The sequence below is a fragment of the Hippichthys cyanospilos genome, chromosome 3 (assembly GCF_059441005.1).
Source record: "Hippichthys cyanospilos isolate Australia breed blue-spotted pipefish chromosome 3, RoL_Hcya_1.0, whole genome shotgun sequence".
NCBI lineage: Eukaryota > Metazoa > Chordata > Actinopteri > Syngnathiformes > Syngnathidae > Hippichthys > Hippichthys cyanospilos.
In genome coordinates this window covers 7,068,807-7,085,606 of record NC_142371.1, presented here as the reverse complement: position 1 = coordinate 7,085,606, position 16,800 = coordinate 7,068,807, and the positions used below count along the sequence as shown (strand labels likewise).

The 16,800-nt window shown below is 38.8% G+C and overlaps 1 protein-coding gene across 2 annotated transcripts in view; it reads right to left on the bottom strand.

Moving 5' to 3' along the window:
• Positions 1-411: 411 nt before the first annotated feature.
• cobl (cordon-bleu WH2 repeat protein) overlaps positions 412-16,800 on the bottom strand; it is a 41,002-nt gene continuing 24,613 nt past the window's right edge. For both annotated transcript variants that reach the window (XM_088411636.1, XM_088411637.1), the window contains 9 exons: positions 16,156-16,738; positions 13,010-13,162; positions 10,104-10,419; positions 8,008-8,111; positions 7,310-7,450; positions 5,271-6,916; positions 3,946-4,056; positions 3,192-3,458; positions 412-2,178 (listed from right to left, as the gene is read on the bottom strand). In XM_088411636.1, the coding sequence (XP_088267762.1) occupies positions 2,101-2,178; positions 3,192-3,458; positions 3,946-4,056; positions 5,271-6,916; positions 7,310-7,450; positions 8,008-8,111; positions 10,104-10,419; positions 13,010-13,162; positions 16,156-16,738 (3,399 nt within the window). In that variant the 3' untranslated portion in view covers positions 412-2,100. The remainder of the gene's footprint in view (positions 2,179-3,191; positions 3,459-3,945; positions 4,057-5,270; positions 6,917-7,309; positions 7,451-8,007; positions 8,112-10,103; positions 10,420-13,009; positions 13,163-16,155; positions 16,739-16,800) is intronic.

Genomic DNA, 16,800 nt, shown 5'->3' with positions numbered 1-16,800 from the left:
CTCATGGCCTCTGACTCCAGTGGTAAAAAAATGGCTCTTTTGCAATCCATATTCTTTTCTCTACTGATGCCACCATAAGTGCTTTGAGCACAAAAGGAATTTCCCGCAAGGAGGACTATTATATGGGACCTCTTTTTCCAGATCGCCGATGTGCTGCAAATGTTGCCGCATCTGGAAGAAGGAAGGTGGTGCTATAAAGTTTAGGAACTTCATTATGTGCAGCTACTGTGATGAGTCAGGGCGCTGAGCAGCTGCCGGGAAAAGCAGCTCGAGCGTGGCAAGCCAGAGAAAGCGAAATGTTACACTTTGATGAGGGCAGCCGTACTACTGGAAATGACACAAGACCCCGTGATGCTATTACAATGACTGTAATTCCTGTTTTCACTCAATAAAGACATGAAAAAAGCAGTGTGCAATTACAAAAGTATTTATTTAATTAAAAATTAGGTAGACAAAATCATTGTGCAAACTTGGGGAAAAACAAAATGTAGTGGCTTGTATAAATCTCTAGCCAGCCACTAGAGCCTCTAAAAATACAAAAACTAAACCCATACTGGTCATCATTCATTTATATACTGGTCATCATTCATTTACAAAGTAAACAATGCTAGTTTGAAATGTGGTCTACTTAGTATGTGTCGATCCGACTCATTCAGCTAATGATAAAATTAAACATTTTAGAAAAAAAAAATAGGGTTTTATTAACTGGATAAAACACGAAACATCTTAACATGGAACATAAATTAAAATATAAACATTTGAAACAAGGAACTCAAATTTAGTCATTTTATGAAACAGCAGAAAGCATTTCCAACTGCAAATGGACGCTTCAAAGTTTCATCAATCAGGTTTTCATTCTGAAACATACTAGGTATAAACATGAAATCCAGAATCCTATTAATGGCAACGGTTGACTAATATCCAATACAGTGACTCCAAACTGTAAACCTTTCAAAGAGGTATCAAATGTAGTAACACAAATGAAATGTGAGCTTCTGGTTTCCTATTGTTGCTGTTGCATGACAAGAATATTGCAAAGCAAGTAAAGTGGTATTTGTTCATTAGCTAATTTCTCTTCTTGAAGGCAAACATTTCCATACACACCGTACTTCTTTAATATCAAATGCAAATACAAAGTATTTCACCCTTTGTGAATGCAAATATAAAATGCGAGATACTTCTCTTGTACTATATACACATGTACGTATATAACATCCCTGCAGATTAATTATGTGCATACAACTCTTTTGTAGTGTTACCAGCAGCAAGTTAGAAGCCAAAACAGTAGCATGATAAGCTAAGAGGCACTAAGTGGGTCAAAACCATTTTTTTCCCACCTCCACACCAGCATGACTGAAAAAGTTGGCATTCTTGACCAGATCTGCAGCAAATACGCTCCAAAGTGTATTTCATTGTGTTAAGTATTACATATCAGTATATACTAACGTATTGCACCACATTTGGAATGCTAACAGACATACATTTTTGTACATAATAACACTGAGCAACACAACACTAGAAGGCATCCAAGTCCCAGCTGCGGTAAACAAAAATAAAACAAACGGAACAAAAGAGCAGGCTATAGAAGTAGCACAAACCATGTGGAAATCTACTGCTTTGATTGGCACTTATTTTTGTTAAAACCCCAAACGTTTGGTGAAGATCGCAACACAAGTTTTTGTGTTATCAAGATGGACAAATCTCCCAGAAAACGGCAAGTGCATGAGCTGACGAATTGTTCGTTTGACAAATGAAATATGTCAAACTTTTCACTTGGGATAGCTTCATGTGCGTAACAAAACATTCCTGTGGTAGGGGAACATTTAAAAGTGACTCCGAAATTAGTTTCCTGTCACATTCTTGTTCTGGTCTTGCACTTCTTTAGGAACCACCACACAAGACGTCAAGAGCTTTGAGGAAATTTATGAGATGGAAAACGCTCCCCCAGATATCTGCCTTATTCATGTCATGCTGTGGGATCGCCAACTTTTACATAACTTGACTAGTTTTATAAACGTCCATTCCAAAGCACTGTGTGGTACAACACAACCAACAGAGGAATTTTGGAAATATTTTTTACTTGTGATGGTACGGTTATTCCTAAGGAAGATTGGAGGATGCTGCATGCATTGTTCCCAGTCTGGCATTCACTTGGACCGTCTTTGTGGGCAGTGCAACCTAGATAGAAAACACACACAAAAACACACAAACTATGACATTTCTATGGTGTGTGAAATGCGACAGGAAGCGTTTGTTTTATTTATTTATGTTTCTGAATCGTGGTAAACGAGAATCTTCTAAATCTTTTATTTGGCTCACCTCTAGAAACGTTCCCAACTGGATATAACATTATGAGCCAAGGGTGCCTCGGGGCACTACAAGGATTTTTCACAAAGTGATGACATTTTCATTTTAAGTTGTCAAAATAAATATTGATTATAAATGTTCGTGGATCTATCTATGCCAGAAATCCATTGTAACAGGCAGAACAAATAAATCCTATGCCATTGATCCAAAAAAAAGGCGTCCACTGTTTGCCAGTTGGCTTCCTGTGAAATCTGTACATCATCTTTGTTTTCAATTACACAGGCCCAGATTTCACTCAGCAAAAGCATTTTTGAAAGCAAATCATGCTTGCTTTCTTCATTTCAGTTTTTATACTTTTCTTGACATTTTGAAGGTTAAATAAAGGTTGGGATATGCTGGTATAGACAGTGTCATTTTGTTCATACGGACAAGGGGGTTCTTATTTGTGAGCACATCCATAAAAAAGGTCAACAAAAGTGAAAAACAAATGGCAATTGTTTCATTTCTGTATTTGTGTTGATACCCGTTTCTCGTCTTTATCTTATCATTTAATTTATTTTTACTTTTGTCTTTGACAAGGTAAAATTGTGTGGTATTATATTTTTGTTTGCAGGGGTAATACTAATTTAAAATTCATTAGCGCTATCTTTATTTGTTGTTTGATTTGTCTCAAAGTGAATGTGTTTTCTTTGTTCTGCACACTGAACGGATTGGACAAAAGAAAAACTAGAGTTATATGCTGTAATTTGATCCATGGGGACTTTTGAGAGTAAAACAGTTATTTTGCCATTGGCCATTCACGAAACAGATCAAGGGATGAAAAACCCAACTTTCAACAAGCTGCAACGGGGAAGGACGAAACATTCTTTTACCCAGACTTTTACCTTTTTTAGCTTCTCTGCAGCAGATCCAGAGCGAATGGCTTCCATCATTGCTTCCCTGGCCAAGACGGGGTTCATGAGGACATTAGCATCCGGGTGATCCGCAGTGGTCAGCTTAGACTGGTGTAAGAGGGCGGTAGGATGAGAAGTTGCAAGCATGAATGGAGATGTCGGAAAGACAGGTGAGGGAAAACAGGGAACATCCGCCCTTTGGTCCTCTTCTGAGGTGGACCTGAACCGTTCTAACTCATCAGAAGCCCCAGATTTAGTCTGTAAGAAAAAGGGAAGCAAAGCAAATCACTGTGAATATATATTATGTAGAATGTCAAACACGCTCAAAGTATGCAGCTGTGAACTTGGACTTGAACCTTAATGTTTGTCTTACCTTATAGGTATAGGTAATTTTCTTTACAAATGTTCTATCAATTACACTAGTCTAAAAATGGCATTCCGATGTGGAAAATAAATTAAACAGCAAATTCTACTTCAAATTTCTATCCATTACAGGGGGTGGCCATTTTGCCACATGATGTTGACCCGGAATGACATCACAGTTGCTCAGGGCTCGCCTTGTAAACTTGACAATACCAAACTCAGAAAACAGTGAGGCCTAAACAACTGTTCTGTCATTTTCAGTCGACAGAAAGCAGCAAAATGGCTGCCTCCTGGATGGATGATTTTTTTTCTAAGACTTCTTATATTTCTCCATAGGAATATTTAGGGAGTGGCATAAATAGGTAGCCAGCACGTAGTTTACCTTTCTTAGCCTTCCAGAGTTGTTCTGAGCTCTAATAGCAGCAAAAAGAGCAGACCTCTCATTCTCATCAGAAGATGCTTCCTTTAAGATTCTGGCCCCGGATGAGGATATCTGATCATGTGAACAAGAAAATGTAAATAATTTAAAGTGTGCGTCTTCTTGCCAACATAGTATAAAATACAAGATAGAAAAACGTTATTTATTATACTCATGCTTAGTGCTCAAGAGAATAAAAATAAACGTGAACCAACACAATAAGTACCTGTAATTAATTTATCTAATCTCATTTTAATCTCACCTAACAATTTGAGGATTTGATTGTGATATTTTGGCAAATCAAACGATTGATAAACAACAACCAAAAAGGGACAATCAGTCATTTGTTTCCTTAAACAGATGCCGTAATAACCATTTATCCTGTGCTGTATTTGAGACTAGTCTCAAGTTCTGGCTGCAGTTTCATATATCAAGAGAAATGGTGTTTTCTTTTGCCAATCACGAAATAATTGAAAGATAAGATTTAAAAGGAAAAAGATTGTCCACCCTGATCAGCAAAGACTTCCTTAAATGTGGGGTGTTCTCGAGTTTTACGAAGAGCTTTGCTATGGCTAGCTACATTTGAGTCTTTGTTGCTATCGTTAGCTGCAGCTGCAGTTGCAGCTGAGTGCTTTGCTTGTATGTGATAAGATAAACTTGAACTGCTTCTGTAGTGAGATAACACCTGCAACAAGCAGCATCCACTTGATGTTGTGAGTGACCTTTGTTTTCCAATTCCTAACAACTCAAACACAAGAGGCTTGATTCATGAAAACAAATCTAATCAGCATACAGTATAATGTCATTATTAATTATACATTAGATCAGGAGTCGGCAACTTTTAACATGTAAAGAGCCATTTTGGTCCTGTTTCCACGCAGGAAGACAACACTGGGAGCCACACTGTGTGTGTATATATATATATATATGTATATATATATATATATATATATATATATATATATATATATATATATATATATATATATATATATATATATATATATATGAAATTTTCATTTGCATTAAAAGAAGCAAGCAGACCAAACCAACGTCAGAATCCATCACAAACAGGGGCATTGAGATGGGATTTATTCTACGTACAACAATGCAGGTTTATCATACTGTTACTTCCTGTAATACTTTTGTGCAGCTTCATTCTAATTTGCATAAAACGCCAAAGATCTTGTACGGTTAAAGATTGGAGGAAAGTCCTGTTCCAATCGTTTTGTTTGCAGTTTATCTGACCCATTGCAATATTTCACATACTAAAAAGCTGATGATCTCACCTTCCTGAGGCTGGCCTTGCCCTCTCCTGTCTGGATGGCCTCCATCAGGTTACTGTGCAGAGAGCTATCTTTCTCAACAGATCGACAGATCACCGGTTTAAACTTTTTCACTGGTCCAAAGATGTTTCCAGGGGGAGTTCCAGGGTTGACACTACTGTCTGACATACAGCGTGAAGGTTCTGGCTTTGCCGCAGGGGTTTGATGAGTGGCTGTCATAGGCTTGGTGAATGATTGTTGTTGAGATCTGTGTACAGGGCTGGGACTTCTAAACCAGTTTGATTTAGCATCTCGGCGATCAGATTCTGAAATGGCTTTTTGAGTGGAAGGACTTGACTGAAAGTGTTTAATTCTGTCTGATACTGGTCCAAGTGAACAGGATCTTTCTTTGTGGGATTCGCCGCAATTTACTCCCTTGACTTCGCCAACTTCTCTCTGGCTTTCTGACTCAAATTCAGGGTAGCTGAAGGACCTCACAGGACCCGGATGGTGAAGACCCACATTATTAAACTTATTATCCGTCAATGATATTTTGGAGGACTGGCGTGGATTCACTTGTACGGAATGACCCAATGTATGGAAGGCAACATTCTGTGTTGAAGGAGTTGACTGGGATGGTAAAGACACAATGTTGGGTTTTGTTAATGCCATGCCATATTTATTGATTGCAGAGGCCACATACTGGCTGGAGGTACGTCTAGCTGGCTTGAGGAAGTGAGGAATGTCTGAAGGGAGTGCTGGTTGGGATTGCTTACTTCTTTCAGGTACTGAGAGATATTTAACCATTTCAGCTCGTCGTTCATTTGTGATGACACTGTTAATTGTGTTATTGACTCTTCTGCCGGTCTCTTTGGGTGGGGCGTCGTCCACAGTATTCATAATTGTGTGCTGTGTTTTCAGGGGTTCTTGTCTGTCAGTCGTTAATGTCGTCACAGTGTTGTGAGTCTTAACGTTCTCAAAGCTTCCGTTTGACTTGCCGGCCACAACTGTGCTGGAAGATAGACCACATTCTTGTTTTTCAGTGCAGCTCCAAAAGGCTTTGGCTTTTCCAACAAGTGGACACTCCTCGCTTCTGGTAATTTCGGATTCTGTCTTATCAGCAACTCTGTTGGGGTGACCAAACATTTTCATAATATTTCCTTGCTCATCAATTTTAATTGCACCAGCGCTAATTGTGGTGGATGCATTTTGCGTACCACCTTGGATGACAGAAGGCTTGGGAGGAACAACGGTGAATGTTTTCGTACCGAATCGAGAGTTGGAATTGCAAGTAACTTTCCTGGGCGACATATTCGAGCTGGAGTAAACACTGCTATTTTCTACTTTTTCTGTGGGCAATGATCTCTGGCCATCTTGGGGCAGGACAGCACCATCCTCATGTAAGCAATGTGTGCTGCTTTTTGTCTCAGATTTGAGAGTTTTTGTCACCAGGCTGCTGTGTTCCTGGGACTCGCAAGGTTTCACTGCAAACAGTCTTTGTGTATCCTCTTTCACATCTTCATTTTTCTTTTCCTTTCTAACACTGGAACCATTTCCCAATGTGATCCTATTCTGATCAAGGTTAGCATTCACAATGCTACTTTTTGGAGATGAAGCTGCTGTGGAAGCATTATTGTTTCTGTTGCGCCTCTTTGAAGCACTCTCAGAACCTGTAATTACAAAAATAAAAAAAAGAAAAACTTTTTTTTTTAATCAACATTATATGGCTCCCTTAGTGTCTTGATGTGGTAAATTCATGCATGCATGCCCACACTCACACAATTCCCTTTCCGTATCGCTTTTGAACTAAACTTTTGCAAAAAAAAAGGTAAACATAACTTGGTTCTGGGACTGAAAGGGTCAATCCAATTTCCAGTAATTTTATGGGTGGAAATTACTTACCGTAGGTTGATTAACAGTTTTGGTATGCATTATTGAGTTTGTGGACCAATATTGAGTTTGTGGACCAAAGTCCCAGTTAGAGCATGTTTAGCTCAAAACAACAGCTGATATATATACAGCCAAAATCAAACACTGCATTAGCTTAGCTGTTAAATTCTTACATTTTCGATCCGTAAACTTCATTCCCATGGGTACTGTTTCCTTTTTGTCTTCTATAAGAGGTTTATACTCTTCCAGTACTTCATCTATGGCTGTGACAGGTACACTAATGTCCACTACAGACACCGGCACGTCATGAATCACTGTTGAAATGTGATTTGTTGTTAATGTGATGTTAGTTTGAAGGAGAGCAAAAACGTACAACAACTATTTAAGAACATTTACAAGATTATTATTGAATGCAGTTTAACAATTCTGATACATAAGTATCTCACTGAAGTATAGTGAAAATGCTATTTAACCACTTAGGATTTCATCAACATTTTATATTTTATCACTTGTGAGACTCCTCTACATGTAACCAGGGTAATTTATACCTGCATATGCTTGCTACACGCAAATGCGGGTCCAGAGAAGTTGGCAAATCTCTACTTTGGCCAAAGTTTTTGAGAGCTTTGTTTCTGATGAAGAAAAAAAAAAAAAAGAAGCCCTAACCCGTATAGTAGATAGTGCAAACTGGGAACATTTACCACCTGTTTGCAAGAACCCTGGCTACGTGTATGTGACTTAAACAAACACTAAAATATCAAACATACTAAGATATAGATTAGATATAGATTAGTAATAGAACATTACATTTCAAGGAAGTCAAACTGTTAAAAGCTAGAGCAAAATATTAAACTGTGGTTTGTTCCCTCACCTGAATGGTCAGCTTCAATTTTCTTCTGATGGAGCCATTTGTATTTGTCCTCAGTGTTGCTCTTTATGTTTCCTGACTTTGCCTGGCGGTTGCTTTGACTGCGACTACAGACGGTACACAAAAATAGAGATCAGTAGACAACAACACTGAGATCGTATGTATTCTTGCATGCAGGAAAGAGATAAGGGAATGGGGACAGCTCTATCACCCATGTAGGCCCATTGCTGTGAACGACTGTTTGAGCTAATTGATTGTTTTCGTACATCCCGAAACTTTTTTGCAGCTTATATTTCAATCGCTTTGAGGGTTAAAATTCTTGCAAAATACAAGCAATTCAGCTACAAGTCAGCTAACTCAAACAGATTTTGTCTACGAAGTAACATGGCAAGGTTTGTCATCTTAACTCTTAAAAAAAAGTTGGCTTTCCTGGAGCATTCACAAGATAAGAGCATCAAGAATACAAATCCCCCACTGGGGCACGTTACCACACACATTTCATTTCATAAAAGTGATATAGGACAGCATTCATATTCTGCTAAGGCACAGGTGTCAAAATAAAGGCCTGGAGGCTAAATCTGGCAAGCCACATCATTTTATGCGGCCCGTGAAATGCTAATCATGACTTCAAGTTTCTGACTAAAGTACCACATTTGAAAGTTTTCTGCAACTTTACAAAGTTGCAAAGAAAACAACAAGCATTGTTTTTGTTACCAATCCCCCTTTTGACCAGTTTTTACTGGCCTCTGATTTCAAAATTAGGTAAATGTGTGACAATTACACTTCAAACTTATTCGAGATCACAGCCATCACGGCCCTCTGACGGACCCTAGAAGTACAATTCGCCCCACGATTGAAATGTGTTTGACACCTCTGTACTAAGGCCTTTGATTAAGGCCGGAAAACCATAATCGTGCAATGCTACTTCTGAGTAAATACAAATGAGATGTTGCCGTTGCCAAGGAGAAGCTTAGCTACAATTTAGCTACAAAGCCAGCAAGTGATTAAAATGTGTCATTATTATTATCTGTATACAAGTATAGTATACGTAATAATAGAAGAAGTTGAATAAGGAAAGTAAGTAAGTATTTAAAAATAAAAATGAATCCAAAGTGATGCCAAACTACACCAACAGGCAAAAAATGTGCAGTCTTGACTTCATTTGTGAATAAAAGTAATGAAACAGAGCCAAAGTGTGTGGAGGGTGAATTAATGTACCGCTAACATAATAAGATGCTTGATTAGTTTGTCTTTGCGAAGTTGCCCAATAGGCTTATATTTATGCATATTATTGCAGGGTGTTTTTTATGGAGAGGCATGCGCCAATGGGCCTCCATAGAACTTGTTTGGAATAGAATAAATGGAACAGTGTGCACAACAGCGGTCCATGTTCAAGCCCAATGTGTTGAGTTCATGCATAACAGAGGACTGAAAAAGAGTTTGATTCAACTGCAACATTTAATGCAGTGCCTTAGTTGGAAGGAGGAATTAATTGTCCGCACTTACACAAACGCGACCAAATATAATTGATGCGTACATGCTGGCAAAAAAAACCCCCAAAAAAACACTAAACAACTAGCAATTACTAATGTCCACCAATTGAACAAATAAGTCCACTGATGATCATGCTTGGTGGCAAAAACACTTTGAACATGAGAAACAATGCAGGGCTCTCAGTAATTACAACTACATTCAACATAATTATAAGTTGGATATTTAATGTCTTGATTTGTGTAGATGGCGGCTATTGGGGTCTAAACATGGGCGGGTTTATGGCGATAAAAAACAACAAAAAAGTTTACTAACTTAACCCTTATTTGGTATTGTGAAGGTTTTTGGCTCTTCTGATGATGCAATGATGCAATGACTATATACCACATATGGGTTAATTAAATATTTCGAACAGTACCAAATGTGTCCATATCTCGCATTGGTTTTTTGGTTTGCATGGGTTTTGAATGTGAACACGGTGTGCCTTGAGAGACAATGCATTCAGTAGAATACAAACATTAAGGTTGCAGATTAAAAAAGACAAAAGAAATTTTTCTCAACTCTGGTTAAGAAACTCTTCCTCAAATAACGTTTCATGATTTATTTACCCGTTTTTTGATCCCCAGGTGGCACATTCTTGATCACTGTCACTGGATATGTCTTGGACAGGTCCCGGTATTCTCTTTCTTCTAGCTCCAATACTTCTTTCCAAAAATAAACTCCTGTCTGGCGATGTGGGATGGGTGTCGCACGGGGAGCTCACCAGGCCGGAATCCTCACCATCTACCATTCCCTCAGAAGCGGCGTAACCTTGATCTGGTAAACTGCTGCCACTGCTGCCATTTTCAAGGGACAGAGTCTCAGCTTCAGGTTTTTCAGGAGCCTGGACACCAGCTTCTATGCGCTTTATAGAATGGAGCCAAGCTGAAGGACAAAGGGAGATTTTACTCACAGGATTCACTGATGGTTAAAATGTTAATGATTAGTACCAAATGAACACGTTTTGTTGCATGAATGAACACAGCCATTTTTACAACATCTTTCACAGGCGACCAGAGGGAATATTTGTTACAGATGTTTAATTTTGAGACCACAAACACACAAACCAAAAAACACAAGCCAAATATACACGTATACACAGGCCCAGCGCACAACTAACTTTGTGGCTTGATAAAACAACTTTAATAATGTTTGTACTGTAAACAATTCCTTTTAATTACAAATTTTGACAATAGAGCTGTTGGCACATGTGGTTGCAACTATCTCGCTTGGTCACTTCTGTGTATTTTAGTCAGCCACAAACTTAATTTCTCCACCAACAAAATCGTTTTCATTATCTTTTTGGTCTGGCATACAGCTAATTTATATTCATAATGCCTTGACGTCAAACATAATACAGACAAGACGTGTTGATAAGTAATAAGAATCCTTCAAAATTTCACGTCCACATTAAAAAACAGTCAAAAGAGCTCAAGTGCAAGTACTAAAGTGCATTGCATATTTTTAAAGTATTGCAGCAAAACATTCAATTCTTGGAAATGAGAGCCATCTTGGTTATAACAGTACATATTACTGATTGTGTGCGGCAGTGTGTGTGCGCACACTGTATATTTAGGCTGTCCGATCATGATGTGGTGCTGAGTCACAAGGCTATCTATCTTCCCAACTCATTCCCAGCAAGGGCTTAGTCATGCTGGCTACAGCCAACTACAACCACAGCCGCTGCACTCACAAATGCACATGCAGTTGTGCACACATCTAGGGTCACATATAGAGTTGGTTTGTCAAAGCACACACAGGCACACATTAAGGTCCACACAAACAGTGGCCGAATCGCCTTGGACGCCTTGTGTCTCACTTCAGGAGCAAATAATTATTTAGTCATGTGCTTTTGGGGTGCAGTTAATGCAAATTAGTCTTACATTATGTAAGGCAAACTACGACAGTTACATACACATATTGTTTTCCAGGAATTTATTTGAACACACAAAACCACCTTCGTGACCTCAAAACACCAGTTCAGCAGGTTAAATATAATGGCTACAATATAAAAGGACTCTGTTTGACTTAACTGAAAAAAAATCTGGCAAAAGCACTTCTTTCCAGCATGAGTAGATGGCAGAATCCTCAAGTAGGGAATTGGCACAAAGCACCTCTTAGGACTACAATGTTTTTGTTTTGTTTTTTTATTCTGCACAAGATGGCTTCCATAGCCACCAAGGATGACAATAGCTTATGTTTAGGTTTAGTTTGTCTTTACATGTATCATATATGTGCAAATAAGTGTATAACATGGTCATAAGAAAAACAACAAACAAGTAACACATGGTTGCATTCATACATTTCAGTATGGAGTATGAATATGGAAACAATGCTAAGTCTTAAAACATGTTATTCATAAATTGATTATACAAACACATTTGTTTTTAGAGAATTAACATATCTATGGGACATTATATGGTATAATTTGCCTTCAATCTGACTAGCATTTGAGAAAAACAAATTAATGTCGCGTCTCCACCAGCTGAAACAAACTAACGTTTGCCAAATCATCATTTAAGTCTCCTGTTTCCAAACCAATTCAAGCCAGTAGGTCAAATCTAAAAGTTACATGATTAATCTTTAGATATCATGTGACCAATTTATTGGTTGAGAAGTGTCCCATTACGACACCATAGTGCCATCTTCATATAAGTCATCAATCACTTTTCGGGTTGAGCTCCTCTTATCGCTTACAACATTTTGACCACATACCCCATGCCCATTTTTAATCAGAACAGAGAATTCCCACATTATCAAAAGTACCCAGATCTAGTGGATCAAAATAATGTAAAAAAAAAAAAAAAAAAAAAATCAAAACAAACAAACAAAAAAAAGAACATAAACAGCCCATATATCAATTTGGGTCTCGAGAAAAGCAAGCAAAGATTCTCTTATTAGAGATCTACAAATGTGAATGTGACCAGAGAAAAGATTTCTTTAATCACAAACAATGACAAGAGAAAATGGGTCAGATCCTGCAAAAAGACAAAGATGCAAGGAGGACTGAAATAAAAAGGCAGATGAGTAAAGGATCAGAGAAAGAGTTCAAGGGTCCTTGGAGCGTAGGCGTACAGGACTACAGCAGTACACTAGAAAAGGGTGAAGGGTTGAGGGTAAAGAAAAGAGCAGATAAACAAAAAAATCAATGACTGGAATGTAAATCGGTTTAGGGTAACTATTTCTATTTATCCACCCATCCATATATGTATATTTTATATATATATATATATATATATATATATATATATATATATATATATATATATATATATATATATATATATATATATATGAAGAGAGAGGGAGAGAGAGAGGGAGAGAGAGAGAGGGAGAGAGAAAGAGAGTGAGAGAGAGGGAGAGAGAAAGAGAGAGAATTAAAAACTTGAAGCTCAATACTATGCTAATTATTAACCAATTACTCCGGTGAGAAAAACCAGAGAGCAAAAGCAAAAGGAAATAATATGAAACCTACTCTGAGAAGTGTCTTCCTCCTCCGCGGTGCTCCATGGGGCATTGCTTTCTACTAGTTCTCGTGAATGTGATAACTGGGGAGAGGTAGATATGGTCGGCTGTTCCAATGCTGGCGAACGACGGGGCTTGGGTGGTGCTGGCTGAGTATTTGTACCTGGAAGAAAAAGCATTTTCATTGTACTAGTACAAACGAGGTGACAAAAATACAAATGACAAACCTATATGATGCTCGAAATAAATGAGAACACTAGATTCATTTTTAAGGGTAGAACCCCCCCTCCTAGCAGACAATGGCTGTGCATTATAAAGTGTGTGAAATGTTTAGTAAAACTATGAGTACCTTTATTTCCCATGCCCAGTGATCTCCTAACTGTGGTATGGAGGTACAACAGTCTCTATTGGGGCACAAACTTTAGTGTTCTTTTTCAACACATAGCAGAGTGCTTTCAGTGAGGCTCCAACCTCTCAACTCATGCTGCAGGACTGAGTGTGCTACCCCTCCCACCGACATTTCTGCATGCCAGGTCACTCTGCATTCTGCCAACACCCATTCATCTCCCTCCCACCCATTTCCGCATGAAAGGTCATCTCTGTATGTATCTGCCCACACCCTAGCCCTCTCCACATGTATGGCAAGTTCGGTGTTTGTCAGACATAAGAACACAGCATGCTAGTCTGGTTTTTGCCGTCCCTATATAGTGCCGGATGTACAAAGCATTGGTTTAGTATTATGTAAAAGTCCCTTTATTCTAACAAGATTGTGTATTAGGGCTGTTAGATAGCTTTGAGATGCCACGTTAGGATTGAGTGTGGGAGTGCTGCAGTGCATTATGCATTACTGTGAGGAGATGGTCCTTTGGAAAAAAAAATATGCGATGCACTGAGAGCGAGATAGGTGAGGCACAAAGTAGCGAGGGATCACGGTACTCTAAACAATGTTGCAATAAATGAGTTTGAAACTCCATGTGGCAAAGAGGGCTGAGTCAAAGTATGATTGTTACATTAGCTTCTCACGCTAGCTACAAGCTGCCAAATGGTCACTTGCAATTAAGACTGGAGGCCCTATTTTGGTAGATCTGCACCAGTGTGCTCGGCATAAAAAATGTGTGCATCAAAATTTGATACCAGCATCGGTCAAATATATACTTTAGTGTTTAGGCCGGTGATGCGTGAGTCTGTGGACCAACTATGACCTGATTATTTGTTCCTGTCGGAAAAAAAAAAACTGCTGCATCTTATTTCTCGTGCCAGTACAAGTCAAGTTTATCGTGTTTGAAAATTTGGTTGACTGGCTACATCCCAGAGTATTCCAGGTGGTGCGACGAGACTCACCCCATAGGGTAACAGCTAATTTGGGTGAAAGAATAAAAAAGGACACTGAACTTTCTACTACCTAAAAGGTGGTCTATTTGCAGTGCAGGTGGTGTTGACAAATGTTTGACGGTTTACACAATGGTGTAGGTAGACAGATTCTGTGCTGGATAACATCATATGTCATTCGTAAATGTTACAAGATTATGATAAATCCCTCATGTCATTCGTAAAAGTTACAACAGTATGAGAAATCCTTCTGAATTATACACAAATCGTGTCATTGAATGAAATGTAATCATAATCATTTTAATGATAATGAAAATGGGGGGCATAACCTTATTGGCGGTTATCATCTGACAACATGCTGCATGCATGAAATACTCGCTTGAATTTCATGTATTAATTCGATAAATGAATTTGATTTATCATTTCAAAAATATTTTAATAGCATACTGTGCCTGCACGGCAGTTTATTCTATTCCCTCACATTCATTTGTTCATTCATGGATGAATAGATAAACAATAAAAAAAAAAAAAAAAAAATGTTTTGATGGCACCCTCACGACCACCCAGTAGGGATGTGGTTGGAGTACACGTCACATGCAGAGAAATTATCCACAAGGGTAGCTGTATGACTGTTCTCACAATGCACAGACCAAGCGAGTGTGCGATGACTTGCGCAATGTCAAACTCAGCATGTGCTTCCCATGCTCTAATTTTTAATGCAAAAAGGTATAACCTGTCCAGGATTGGCCTGGACTCGGTCGGTTCTGTCCCTTGCTGTACAATGACGCAAATGCCCCATTACATCTAATTCTATCGTGGACATTGTCTAGGAAATTCCAAAAAGAAAGAAAACTCCACCCAAGGGCATATTTTGTCTGCAAAAGACTTGCGCGCTGCAAGAAAATAGGGCCCCAAGTGTTAAAGTTGGATTTACACATGAGGGCTGCTAAAAATGACCGAAAATCCAAAGAATGCCAAAGGAAATAAATGTTTAACTATTCACAGAAAACATAGGACTCTCGGTGGATAGAGTTTAGATTAACAAGACTGCTCCGTTATGTATTATCTTTTGTATATCTATCCTCTTGTTGAAAATCTCTTTGAAACCACTTCAGACCTGATTCTACCTTACTTATACTCTTCCTGCTACCTAAGCCTTCCTGCTCAAATCTTTGAACTTCCTAATTCTCACCTTCCTCACCCCTTTTCTAAAGTCTACAACTCTGCCTTCTCTCGCTCTGTCAGACACACAGTCTTCTGCTGCAGACTCACTCTGCTATGAAAAAGAAAGACCTGATCAATACAGGATTTGCAGAGTAGATCCTGTTTAAGTCTGTGATAGACTTGTTTGTCTGTGCAACTGTCAGCTATGAGGGATAATGTGAACAGCTGCGTGCTTGCAGGACTGAGAGGTCAAGAGAGGGAAAAGCGGGATGAAAAGAAAGGACTGACGTGAGGTCAAAGATTGAAGAGCAATGTTTCAAAAATAAGATAATTAGCTCTACTAGTTATTTGAAGCATGAGACAATCTTTGATCAGGTTGAATTCTTGCGATTCTAAATGTGTGTGAACGCTCTGAAGAGCAGACATTTGCAGTTTCATTCTAACAACGAAAAAAAATACTTCAAGCAACCTCAAACTTTCAGACTTTAACACAATTGTGTTGACCTATTTATCTTATTAATCAAAAGGCTATAATTCTATAAAGGTTTTCCATACTGAAGCAGAAAACTATGAACAAAAAAGTGATAGAAATTGATTTGCATATAACAGGGTAAAATTATTTCTCATTACTATTTGTATCCTACTATGCTGTTTCATATTTACCCACTGAGCTGCGTCTGTAGTTCTCAACTTCTTCCAGTTTACGATTAAGGACTGCTTCGCTCTCCGTCCTGGATGTCTTAGAAAAAGCAGGCCTACTTTCCAGTTGACCCATCCTATTGTTAACCTTATTCAGCTCCATTTTGATACTGGGGCATTTGGTCGAGGGTTTCATATGCATTGATCCGCTTGCAGTACTGCTGGTGATGGAACTATAATGGGAAACTGTGTCATCTGTATCAAGATCTGAGTCAATGCTGTGGCTGAGTTCAGAGCTCGAGTCCTGAAGAACCTGGCTGTCAGCAGTGCTGCTGCTTGGAGTTGGGGAGGGACTGATGGGTGCAACAGTTAAAACAGATGGAGGTTGACCCTTGGTCTTCAGGGATTGTGGCTTCACTGTTTTTACAGTGGTGGAATAGATTGTGGTTGATTGGAGGGCTGGAGAAGGTTTTTCACTTGCTTGGCTATCAGACTCGGGAGTAGCAGAAGAAGATGCCTCATAAGGCTCGGGGGTGATGGAATCGGAGGTCGAAGGAGGGGCTGGAGCCCTTCTTTTTCTTTGCTGGCTTTCTGAGATAGAGCCCACCTGATGGAAAACAGTGAAAAAAGGGGAAAGATGATGAGGAAAAAAATAAATAAATGCTAATG